This window comes from Panthera leo, chromosome D1 (genome assembly GCF_018350215.1).
Source record: "Panthera leo isolate Ple1 chromosome D1, P.leo_Ple1_pat1.1, whole genome shotgun sequence".
Taxonomy (NCBI): domain Eukaryota; kingdom Metazoa; phylum Chordata; class Mammalia; order Carnivora; family Felidae; genus Panthera; species Panthera leo.
This window is the reverse complement of record NC_056688.1, coordinates 38,459,788-38,472,565: the sequence shown is the minus strand read 5'-3', so window position 1 is coordinate 38,472,565 and position 12,778 is coordinate 38,459,788. Positions and strand designations below refer to the sequence as shown.

Genomic DNA, 12,778 nt, shown 5'->3' with positions numbered 1-12,778 from the left:
AATTAATTTGCCTCTTGCTGTGATCACAACTGACATTTTATGCTTTTGGGGGGGTGGGTACGGAGGGGGAGGCAGAGGATCTGAAGCAGGCTCCGCACTGACAGCAATGAGCCTGATGGGGCTTGAACTCCTGAACCGGGAGATCGTGACCTGAGCGGAAATCAGACGCTCAACTGAATGAGCCACCCAGGTGCCCCTCACAAATGACATTTAAAAAGGTAACAGGATTTATATATTTTGCACAACTTAACGCTATTGCAATATTCCATTAATACAATACCAAGTGATAATAAGAACTGTCACCAGAAATCTGTGGGTCAGGAATTCGGGGAAAAAACGACTTACTGTTGTGATGTCTTTCCGAACGCATGTCTCAGTAATTGAGCAGAAACAAACCTACGCAAGAATGCTACTCCAATAAAAATGTAAATATATAAAAGCAAATAATCAAGGATCAGTTTTGCCAATTTTATTGAACCAATAAAATTCCTACTAATAACAATGAAATAAATTTCTGCAAGTATAAATGTGATACAGTTTAACAAAACCCATTGTTCTGTACCTATAAATAGATTTTCAAAATGTCATAAAAAGTGCAGTTATGAATTGTTAACATGTTAATACACAGTTCCTTTATTTCAAATGTGTTTGTCTTGACTCACTAACAGTTCCTTCTGCATCTGTTCAAATAATATTACCCATCCCTCCAAAAAAAAAAAAAAAGCCATTAAAGCACTAGAATATTACACATAAACTGATCCATTCAGGTCAGCTTTAGTCAGAATTGTAAAATCAGCAACATAAGAAAAATAAAACCTACTTATACATACAAAAAGCTTTCATGGGTTCTATAATCTCCTTAACTGCTGACTCTGTGGAGGGCATAATAGTTGAAAAGGCTTATATGGTTAACTACCTTAGACTACTACATCTAGAGCAGGGTCTGGTTTGCCAGAACAAGTTTAAAGTGGCTGTTTATCAAGTTTGCTATCTTCAGAATTGAAACTATAAATATAAGACCGCCATTGGACGCTGAAAACTGCGTGAATCCTAAATTGCATCAATGATCTATTTGATAAAAGCTTATTCTAATTGAAAACCTTATATAGTAAGAGACTGATATATATAGCAGTCTTAAAGATCATGTCATCTGCCTCACATTAGTCCAAAGTCACGTGCTTCGTAAAAAAAAAAAAAAATTACAGTAACAAAGCACAGGACTACAAAGGCAAAACATCACAGCTTCTGATTACACTGAATAAAAAGTACCAAGGAACGCAAAAGATAATTCTGTATTAATACTGATGAATTAAAGAACTATAATAGACGTTTCACAGCATGCTACATATATCGCTCACAACTTAAGGATAAAATGATGTCTAAAATTGAAAGTCAAGAAGTTGGCAATCTGATTTCATGTGCAATTCAGCTACAAAGTCTTAATATATACATTCATTATGTAGCTGCCCTGCAGAATCAGGATTTAAAAAAAAAAAAAAGATTTCAAGTTCAAATCCTATTTCATAAGCTAAAGGATACATCCAGTTCTTCCATGACCAGGAAAGTTATTTTCAGGTTCGAAGGAGCTAATCCAAGAAGCAAGGCCAGGTTCCGAGTTGACCTGACAAGGTTCTTTTTTACCTTGCTCAAACTGTGCATGTGGATGGGACTATTCTATTAGCATGGAGATGATGCCGAACTGGCTTGATTTGTTTCCTGTGTCTGTCTTATTTTGAGTTGAAAAGAGTACATATGAAGAGAAAGAGGAAGGGAAAAATCGTATTTTCTTTCCAGAGAAGATATGCGGATGCAAAGAAAATATGTGCACGAGATAGAGAGTTTGGATCACTTGCCTTGATGAACAAGGGTACCAGTGAACTCTTACCTTTAATTTTAGAGAACCAGTGAAATTCAGAAAGGAGAAAATAGTCTCTCAATGTTACAAAGGAAATGACTTGGCTACCCAACTGATAGGTTTCCTTTATCCTACCTTTGGGTCCTTCCTTACAAGATTTGGAAGTCAGTGGAAAATCTGTAAAGACTGATTAAGAAAGATATCTGCTAAATGTCATAGTGCATACACTTAGCTAATCAGAATTCATGAACAATACTTTAGCATTACATACCAGAGATTCTCTCTCCCTTTGATAATCTTTCTGTGGAAATTATACATTCATTTCTAAGAGGGTAAGCTGAGGGATGCAAGAAAATAGACTGTTTTAGCAAAATTTATATACCAAAAATTATATTTATCGTACTTAGACTCACTAATGTTTGATGTTGTCCTATAAGTTAGAAGTAAAATGGGGTGTTTGTTCTAAAGGCTATTTTATAGTATGCATATCGTTACCTCAAAGATTTCCACAAGCACTGAAAAAAATCAGATACTCCTTCTTCCCCCACCCCTGTATTTTTTTCTTTGTTAGTTCTGTATTTCATGGTGGTGCAGCCAGAATTAATTTAAGCTAGAATGAACCCTTCACCACATACGATTTTGCGAGAACCATCCCTTCGGTCTCCATTATTAAGTGTCACTTCTCAATGAGGCATCGATTCACTCCTGGGAACCTTAAAGGCATCTGTGAGACTCTGCCATCAGGTTGGGTTGTTCACGAATGGAACGTAAAGCATTCAAATGCCACCACAGATTGTATTAATCTACACTTCCAAACAGGGTGGTTCATCACCGGGTCAGCCAGCCATCTGTAGATGAACATGCCCCGTGTTAGAAACCGGACAGAGTCGTCAGCCATGAACAGGGTGCACACTGGCTGGAGAGGAAGAACTGTTGTTGCTTCTTCTGTGCACTTGTTCCTTAAGGACAGTCTGGATATACCCGAACTGCAGCCAGGGGAATAAAGACTACAAAGTCAATGCATTCCCTTTTCACCCCATAGTACTTTTCTCCCCCGTGGAGAACACAAGGTAGGAATGGGGGCTAGAAGCCTAGTCTAATCCAGGAGAGCTTGTTCAAAAACCCTTATGTACCCAATTGTGTGGTATTTTATCTATGTTATATATCAAATGGGCTTCTGCGATCCAATGGGACCACCTCAACACTCTTTATCATACGTCCTTCTCTTAGAAGCGTGTTTCAAGGCCCAAGTAACGACACCCATGGATATGCCAGAAATTTCCTGTTTCCCCGAGGGGTTACACATCAGTCTGGATTGCTAGAGAATTGTTCATTTACATTCAAATAACTTGGACTAACACCAGTATTTATTACCTAATATAGATCCAGGTTAGGGTGGTAACTCAATCAATCACTTTACAGTCCTGCTAAATGCTAAATTCTGCATGGTAGAAATAGTTTCATTTCTGTATCGTGTATAAATATAAAGACTTCTACTTTGATAGAAGGCAAAAATCTTCTAAGATTTATTAAAATATGGAAGTAGCATTACTGAACAACAGAGAGTGAATCCATGAAAAGGTTGGATACTCTGAATTTATAGGCTCTTTGGGGATGAGGTAGAGGCAGCCGGGAAAGGGTATTCGAGTATGGGATGGACAGGATTACACTCGGTGCTGCATAATATCTGCTAGGGTGTCTATGGAGAAGGTTAGCCGACGTGTCGCTGGATGACTGGGGGATGTAGAGGAGCGGGGACAAAGTCCTATTCCTAACGAGTGCAGAAAAAGGAACTCAGAAAAGTAAATGCTGGTGACTATCAGCAGGTGGCTGGTGATGTTTGGTTTGGATTGTGAAGAGGCCTTCAGACCAAGATGGGCTGAGGGAAGGGGAAGATGGCGAGCATGTAGAGGTTGAGGCACTTGGGGGAAGAAAGCAGGCAGGAAAGGGTGGACTGAATGCAGATAGGAACTCCCACATGGGAATGTTCCTTAATATCAGGCGCACGATGCTGAGGATGGCCACGCTCGAACGTTCCACGCGTTCACTGAAAACCTTCTCCTTCCTCACAGGGCTCTGCCTCCACCTCTAGGATCCGTTTCACCCCAGCGATGTTTGTTCTACTTCTCACCTGAGCAGACACTACTAACTAAGCCAAATCAGCGTGGACGTAGGCTCCACACACAGGGGGGCGTTGCAGTTCTGTGGACTGAGAGGGATACATTCATGTTACAGTACTGCTCTGAGGAAAGACGACGTCATTTGATTCTCTGTCTCCAGAGGGATACGATAGGGAAACAGATTAAAATGACGGCCACCGAGAATAGGTTCTGATTATACAAATTAGGTGACTTAACACTCGATCCGAACTGTGGGGCCCCGTGTCTTTCAGGGTGCTGTTGCATTATACTACTAAGAAAATTTCATATGCTATTTATACAACGTTACTGTTGCATACTTTTTACTCCATGCAAGACCGTCTATTTGCATAAAAGAAGAAAAAGTCCATTAGGTAAAGAGAAGAGTTTAAGGTCTTGCTTTCCAGAGGGATGATTTAGAATCGTCTTCAAAACACAACACAAAACGAAAACCTCATTTTACTATCACAGTGCAAATCATTCTTATAACATGCACTGAAATTAATTTTTGTCCCCGATGAACCGGATTTACGAGTTTAAAAGAATCTTACCTTCACACATGCATGCACTGTGCACTAAAGTGGTGAACTATTTTTAAGTATAGATCTTTGATTGTTTGCTGATCATTTTATTTTGCTGCGGCCTAAGAATCTAGGATTTTGGATTAAACAAAACAAAACAAAACTCTGTAAGGTGGAAAAGGGAAAAGCTGCTGTAGACTAATGTGATTTAGTTTTTAGAAGAATTTAAAATCCTTAGGGGACTTCCTAACAATTAAAATAGGGGCTCTGGTTCAAATATGATTTTAATATAAAGCTTCCACTGAGTTTTCTGTTTGAAAACAGCCCTGTGTTGCTCTGCCATTGTTTGGGTTTAAAGCCATAACTAAAGGCCAAGGCCATGGCCCAGATTCCACATTAGCCATCTTTTATTGTAAAAGTACCCCGGATGGGACAAAGATTCTTCCTGAGACTGAGACAACATGCTTGGTTCAAAAAGGTAAAGAAGGTAATGAGTGGTCTCATCTCAGCAAGCCTCGTTTCCTCTGATTATCAAGGATCCATCGGAGGAGACCGAAGCTGAAGGATCCAGGGGGCCAGCTGCCTGGCCAACCCCACAGTCAAGGGATCGGTTTACAGATCAGATTGACGTTCAGGTGGGAGAGTCTTTATTTAGGTATTTCCTAAGGTGCTCTGAGAAATTAAGAATGACAAGGGAAGCCGGGAAGTAAATAGACATCAACCAGGCAGATTATCAGTGGCTTGTTAGACTAATTTCAACGTAATAAGCAACGAAGTTAGAGAATTCACAGTCACATGTGCTGTTTTTCCAAGTACACTTGCACATTTAAGTTTGGCACAATGTGAGCCCCAAGGTGGAGGTTAGCGTATCGTATAATCATATCGTTACACTAATTGAACCAGATATCTCTTTGAAAAATATCACATTTTAATATAAAAAGCTATACTATAAATTACTACATAGTAAATTCAATACTCTGAAAAAATACCACCCTGGAAAACCGCATCAGAATTTCAAGTCTGCATTAGAGAAAGTTCACAGCAACCTCGCTGTAAAATGGTACTCATGTTGTGCGTGCTGCGTCTCAGTAGGTGCCCCAGCACCTTCGGAAGTCAATTTTTCTAGGCTGGTTCACTGAGGTTCATAAAGACATTGTTTTGTTTTTGTTTATAGTTCCAAGTCAATTTACGTTCCTGATTACTGATGAGTAGAGCAATGCTGAGCTAAAAAGAAACTCTGCTAGAAAAGAGATCTAGTAAAGGCACTAATATTTCCAAAACCCAAACTCCAACTACTTCCATTTCTGGGGTAAAAAAAAAAAAAAAAAAAAGACAAAAACTAAGTGGCCATTTTCATTACGTACACCTTGTTTCCCCTTTTGGTCTAAAGCTCATAATGGTTTTTCTGTGAGAATTTCTCCTTCTTTTCCATTTTATAAAGATCCTTTTTTATCCTGTAATACAGGTCACCTGCACAATAATACAGGGTTATTAACTGAAAGGATTGTAGTTAAAAAACAAAACAAAATAAAAAAACATCAAGAATAAAAGATATCCTCAACTCGAAAGTTCTAAGGTTAGGGAAGTCAAATATGCATTGATGTTATTATCCGTGTTTTATCATTTTCCTAAATACTTTCCTTGCAGTTAACAGACATATCTACATGATGTGATGCCGAATGAAGTCAACATATGGCATATGCAATAAACAGAAGAGATCTGGCATGAATTCTCTGAATGATATCTTTAAATAAACCACCTTGTCTTAAAAAATATTAGCGATTTTTTCCTCACGTGGAAGATTTCAAATGAGATCCTGGAATCTAAAAATGCAGAACCACCTTGTGTTAGTAGGTTTACAGTCATCTTTCTATTTTCTTATCTGGGACAAACTCTAAAAGAAAGCAACCTAATGTACTGTATCAGAAAAGGATAGTGAACGGAAGGGGAAAATGACTTAACAAAACCCAAGATTCTTTCATGAGAGAAAAAGTCCTATACAACAAATAAGTCAGTCTTTGATGAAATCTTTGTGGGAACTCTAATGGAGAATTTTGACTCTATTATTTACCATGAGAAAATGGAGTTGTTTTTAAAAAATTAGCAGATTTGTGAAAATTCAAGTCACCCTTAGTTAACCAAAAAGTGTTTAAGCAGTGTGGTCGTGTCCTACTGGATAGTTGTAAGCATCTCTTAGGCACTTCACTGGTTCATTAACACAATACAAATTAAAGCTAGAAACACATAATATTGTGCTCTGTAAGGATAGTCTAATCAGGCAACACAAACCGATGCAAAAATGTGACTTTTTGGATGCTTCTTCCTCCCCTAAGACTTGATAGCTTTTTTAAACCAGTTGTCCAAAGAGATTTTTTTTTTTTTTCTGGGGAAGGGGGGTGCTTTGGCATTAGGAAAACAATATTGTTCAACCCCAGTAAGGCAAAAGCCTTGTGCAATAAAGAAATTTGAACAAAATTTCTTTATGGCTCTGTTTACAAGGACACTTCTGCAATGACATAATGGGGGGAAAGTTCAGCTGAGTATTTTTTTCCCGACATATTGCACTTTTTTTGTTGTTGTTGTTGCTGTTCAATCACATTAATGCATAGAAACACAATTGTTACCTCTGAATATTCAACTCCTCAGCCTATTAGAAGAAAAATCATGGGAAAGAAGTTCTAAAAGCTACCAGGAAAAAATACAAGTATATTAACCTTCCTCTGCTTACTGCAATATAGAAAACGCTATGAGAAAAGAAAAACGTGCAAAGAAACTTTTTTGGTCAGTCTTGTGTGGGTACAGGCTTGCATGTGCCAACTGAATGAGCGGTGAGCAGCTCTGTGAGCGCTGATGACTTACATGACTGAGGAGGACTGTTAGTGATAGAAAGGATTGTGCATAATTCTGCTTTTAATATATACATCTGATACGGAAAACGGAAACTTCTGTTTCAGAAGAGAAAGAAAAGAGCTGAATTTGGCATTTCAGTAGCATGCTATAGAATTCATCATGATTAATTTCACATTAAATTATGGACAATGGCTGTATCACATTTCACGTTATCGCCAATAGCAGTAAAAAAAAAAAAAAAAAAAAACAAAACCCAAAAAACAAAAACAAACAAACAAACAAAAACCACAAACAGTGCCTGACAAATAATCTCCTGGGGACACAGATATGTGTCCTGTGAGCAGCTTAGTTCAACAGCGCATGCTTCTCCTCCATCAGATTTAGGACACAACGTTAAAAGTTTAGAATGGCCAGAAGAGGTCATTCTTTGCTGAATTCCAATATCTGAAAAACAATCACTTGAGCAGATTGTAAGCGCTTTTCCTTATTCCAAAAAAAAAAAAAAATAATAATAAAAAAAAAAAAAAGAAAGAAGGAAATAAAAGAATACACATACATACAAACCCAAAAGCGCTGAAGTTAAGCATTAATAAACCAGGTTCGTGATTTATGATCAGTATCCAAAACTCCAACTATAAAACAATGCAAAGTAGTGCTCCTCAGTATTATTTTTGCAATTGTTAGTAATGTTAAGCATCAAGAAAAATAAAACACATCATTGCACATTACAGCCGCCAAAGAGAACGGCTAAACTTTGACACTAGAGAATTGAATAACTTTTGATGCCCATCACAAACAGCTTCTGATGTATGTTCTTGTGTGGAAAGGTCTTTACACACATATGACGTTTTCGCTGGGTGATGCTTCAGGTCAAATGCCGAGTTATGGCACGAAGGGCATAAAGAAGTTCAGCTTGCATCCGTGCTTCCATTAAAAGCAAATTTACGTGAACCTAGAAACGACAACGTTAGCAACTTAGTGACCATTACAAACAACTGGAAAAACTTCTTTTTTTTTTTTTTTTTTTTAACAGACATTCACAAGGGTTTGTCTTGTGTACACAGACCCACGTACAAACACACATGCCTCGGCATATCTACGCGCGTAAATGATGGAACGCTCATAACAAAACTGTGTCTATAAAAGAGAAAGGGACCTTGTGAGTGGCAAAAATGACCTCTAAAAGTCTTGAAAGTACCAAGCATTATGTCAGAATGTACACGATGTGTATAAAGCCAATCAATCTTCTGGATTATGAAATCACATACTTTTCAATTTTTTAATAAATTGCAACTTTCTCTTCTTCCAGTTGTATGTGGCTAAAAATCAGCTCTACATTTCTCAGAGCCTATGTTCAGTCCTCGGAAAGCTTTTAAAAACATTTCTTCCTGTATACTTGGAAAGGTACGGAAGTGAAAACCTGAAGCTTATAGCAGTTTGCAATTACTGTCTGGTCCTTGTTAGATATGTGTACCTTCCCTGGAGTCTTTCGGATACAAGCCCCTAAGTGTTGGGGGAGACACACATTAGCTGATAGGTTAAAATTAATACCAATGTATTTTTCAAAATAGACTACAAAGAAATGTGTTTTGATATTGCATTTATTTTGATAATGTTCTACGGGTTAGGGATATTCTCTCAATGAATAAAGGGAATTTCTAGATACAACCCAGTAAAGTAATGCAAACATATAAATATATCGTATGTGTGACTGGCCCAAAGACTTCATAAAATCCGTTAGGTATGGAGGCCATAACATTTTCTGTCAAGGCCACAGAGTTAATTAGTGAATATTAGGACCCTAAATGGATTTTCTTACTCTCAAAAGCTGGGAACCTGTGGTGTAAATGGAAGATTCTTGGACTTGCAGGTCAAAACGATCTAGGATTTAAGGCCAATTCTTCAACTACAACGTTGGTAAAGATCCTTAACATTTATTAGATCTTACATAATGATTCCTATGTATTTCATCCAAAGAAATATTCTTTTTTTTTTTTAATTTTTTTTTAACGCTTATTTATTACGGAGAGACAGAGCATGAGCATGGGAGGGGCAGAGAGAGAGGGAGACACAGAATCTGAAGCAGGTTCCAGGCTCTGAGCTGGAGCACAGAGAGTCTAACGTGGGGCTCGAACTTGCAAACCGCGAGATCATGACCTGAGCTGAAGTTGGACACTTAACTGACTGAGCCACCCAGGCGCCCTGAAAGAAATATTCTTACATAAGGGTATATATATTTGGCTCAAAGGTCCTGCATTATATTGTCAAAATACAAAATTACCAAATTGGAATGAGAGACTATCGTACATATAGGTTAACTCTAATGGCTAGTTCATCTCTAAATGGATATACCTTCTGGGCACGGCACAACCACACCTAACACATCTCAGTAGGGTTGATTTTTGTTAGTTGCTGGACTGGTAGACATTTTCCTAAATGGACTTCAAAAATACCAATATTCAGATCCAGTCTTGCAACGGCTGATTCTATGCTTTTGCCGTACTTACCACACCGGAAAAAACGCACAACAAAAATTTAGTTAATCTTCAGTAAACCTGAATTTGAAAACATTGTTCAAGGGATAGCCAGATGATGCCGCTTCCTCTTCTTTAATGGCGCTGATTTATTAACACTTTCACGTGCAATTTTTCACAGTCCTTCCTAATGATAGTGGACACGTGTCTAAGGCACACAGAACGTGCAGTCATGCAACGCACCTTTTCTGAGTGCTTGAACTGACGCCAGTAACTATCATACATGCGCTTGGTAGTTCTCTCAGGATAGCAGGTCACTGTCTTAATGTAAACCTTCAGGCTTCGTTCAAGTAGTTGATTAACTTCTCCGTAATCATAGTCATCATACCTACGAGCAGGAGGACAACAGTTTTATAATGACAAAATCAAACTTCTGATTTCTCGATCTGCCTCAAGAGAGGTTTATGGTCTAGCAGTTAAATGCCAACAGCTCATCCACTAACTGTTCTAACAGATATTCACTGAGTGCCTCTTAGGTGCCGTGCGCTTTGCGTGTCCTCTTCTAGGTACTGGTGATACACTGATGAACAGACTGAACAAAAAAATCCTTGGTCTCATGGAACTGAAATCCTATTGGAGAGAAAAGAGGGAAAAAAAAAAAGACAAGCACATAATATGTCAGGTGGTGCTAATCGCTTCAGAGAGAAAAGGAAATTGAAGCCTGTGGTAGGAGGAGCTGCTGATTTTAGGTAGGGTGGCTGACATCTGAGCAAAGGCTAGAAGGAACAGGGCACATGTAAAGCCCCAAGGCAGGAGCCAGGGTTCCAAGGCGGAGGGAGTTAATCCACTGTGTCAGATGCCGCCGGCTGATCGGATCAGATAGGAGCTGAGCACCAAGCACTGGGAGCAGCCGTCCAGAGATCACCGGGAACCTCCCCAAAAGTGGTTTCTCTGGTGTAGTACCTTAGTGCACTCAACGGGGAATGGGGGATGAGAAGATGGTGACAGATGTGCGGCGCCTGGGAGCAGGAAAAGGATGCAGCAGCCAGAAGGAAAAGTAGGATGAAGAAAGGATTTTGTTTTTAAAGATCAGAGAAGGAACAGCATTGTTTACATACTAACGGGAACGATCCAATAAACAGGGTAAAGTTGATTTTGCAGGAAAGAGAAGGAAAAATTTTTATTTTTTATTTTTTGTTTTAATGTTTATTTGTTTCTGAGAGAGAGAGAGAGAGACAGAGTGTGAGCAGGGGAGCAGAGAGAGAGGGAGACACAGAATCCGAAGCAGGCTCCAGACTCCGAGCTGTCAGCATAGAGCCCAACGTAGGGCTTGAACCCACAAACCGCGAGATCATGACCTGAGCTGAAGTCAGACGCTCAACTGTCTGAGCCACCCAGGCACCCCGAAGTTTTACTTTTAATTACAGTTGACAACCAACTGTATTAGTTATAGGTGTATGACATAGTGATTCAACATTAATGTATTTTACAAAATGCTCACCGCAAAGGTAGTTACCATCTGCCACCATACAAAGTTATTACAATCTTACTGACTGGATTCTTGTGCTGAACATTACATCATCATGACTGATTTTATAACTTTAAGTTTTACCTCTTGATTCCCCTCACCAATTCTGGCCTTCCCTCCACACACACACACACATACACACACACACACCCGCCCCCCTCCCACCATCAGTTTGTTCTCTTTAACTGTCCGTTTCTGTTTCTCTGCTTTGTTTTCTAGATTCCACATATAAGTGAAATCATATGGTATTTGTCTCTCTCTGACTTATTTCACTTAGCATCATACCCTCTAAGTCTATCCCTGTTGTCACAAATGGCAAGATCTGATTATTTTTTTATGGCTGAGTAATATTCCATTGTATGTATATACCACATCTCCTTTATCCTAGAATAGGGATCCTAAATGAGAGGAGATGAGATTTTGTGCCCAAGTGCACAGGGGGACAGTTCATCCATAATACGAGGGAAGAGACAGCAGAGTAAAGGGACACAGAGGCAGACGGGAGGGTAAAGGCAGTAGTGGGAGGTTGTGGGATTTCTCTTCTATGTTTTCAGTTCATTTTTAACCCCAAAATATGCTTAGTTAAACATAAGTATTCAAAGATTTTTATCTGAGCTTTTTAGGGTAGTATCCAACAGGTAAATATAATCACCATAACATGTTATTTAGTGTCTTGAATACAATTTATCATAATTGAATTAAATTGTTAGTATTTATTTTTCTTAATTAGGTAGATATAATGTGTGTGTTTCGAAATGTGATGGTTCTGTGATAATTTATCGTCTGGACTGGTAAATGAGCAAAGAGCACAGTTATTATTTACCATCACAATAGTGTCTTCTAGGTGGAATGCTTTACTCTTAGATGTTTCAGGAAAATTTCTGTAACTTAAAACTACAGAAGATACTTTGCTCAACAAATTGCAGTCTAATTCCATTCCATAAAGGTTTTCTGATCCTGTATCAGAAAGGATACAGTAGAGTCAAGTTGAATGTATTCATGACGGCAAATCTTCTCTTTTTGCAAATCTATCTCCATAAACGCCTTCAAAACCCAGCTCAAAAAGGCACATTCTCCCAAAAAAGCTTTCCTGATTAGACTATTCAATCTCATTCGTTCATGTACTCACTGTTCTCTCAATGCCAATTTTCTAAAGTTAGAGGCCATTAATTTATATTGACTGATGGTTTCATTTCAGTGTTCTCCTGTGATCTTTATGAGGACACAATCTATCCTACTTTTATTTAAACCCTAATTACTATTCTTTTAAAAATAAACAAACAAACCAACATTTAAGGGACATAATAGATGGTTTTTTAACTCCCTGATTCTTACAGGAAGGATTCTTAAAATGAGTCTGAGCCGATCCTATCCCCCGATGATTACTGATTTTTTTCCCTCCTCAATAAATT

The 12,778-nt window shown here is 38.5% G+C and overlaps 1 protein-coding gene across 3 annotated transcripts in view; it reads right to left on the bottom strand.

The window, feature by feature from the left end:
* Positions 1-454: 454 nt before the first annotated feature.
* The window catches only part of SESN3 (sestrin 3), a 73,233-nt gene continuing 60,909 nt past the window's right edge, over positions 455-12,778 (bottom strand). For all 3 annotated transcript variants that reach the window (XM_042907285.1, XM_042907287.1, XM_042907286.1), the window contains 2 exons: positions 10,082-10,226; positions 455-8,316 (listed from right to left, as the gene is read on the bottom strand). In XM_042907285.1, coding sequence (XP_042763219.1) covers positions 8,230-8,316; positions 10,082-10,226 — 232 coding nt within the window. In that variant the 3' untranslated portion in view covers positions 455-8,229. The remainder of the gene's footprint in view (positions 8,317-10,081; positions 10,227-12,778) is intronic.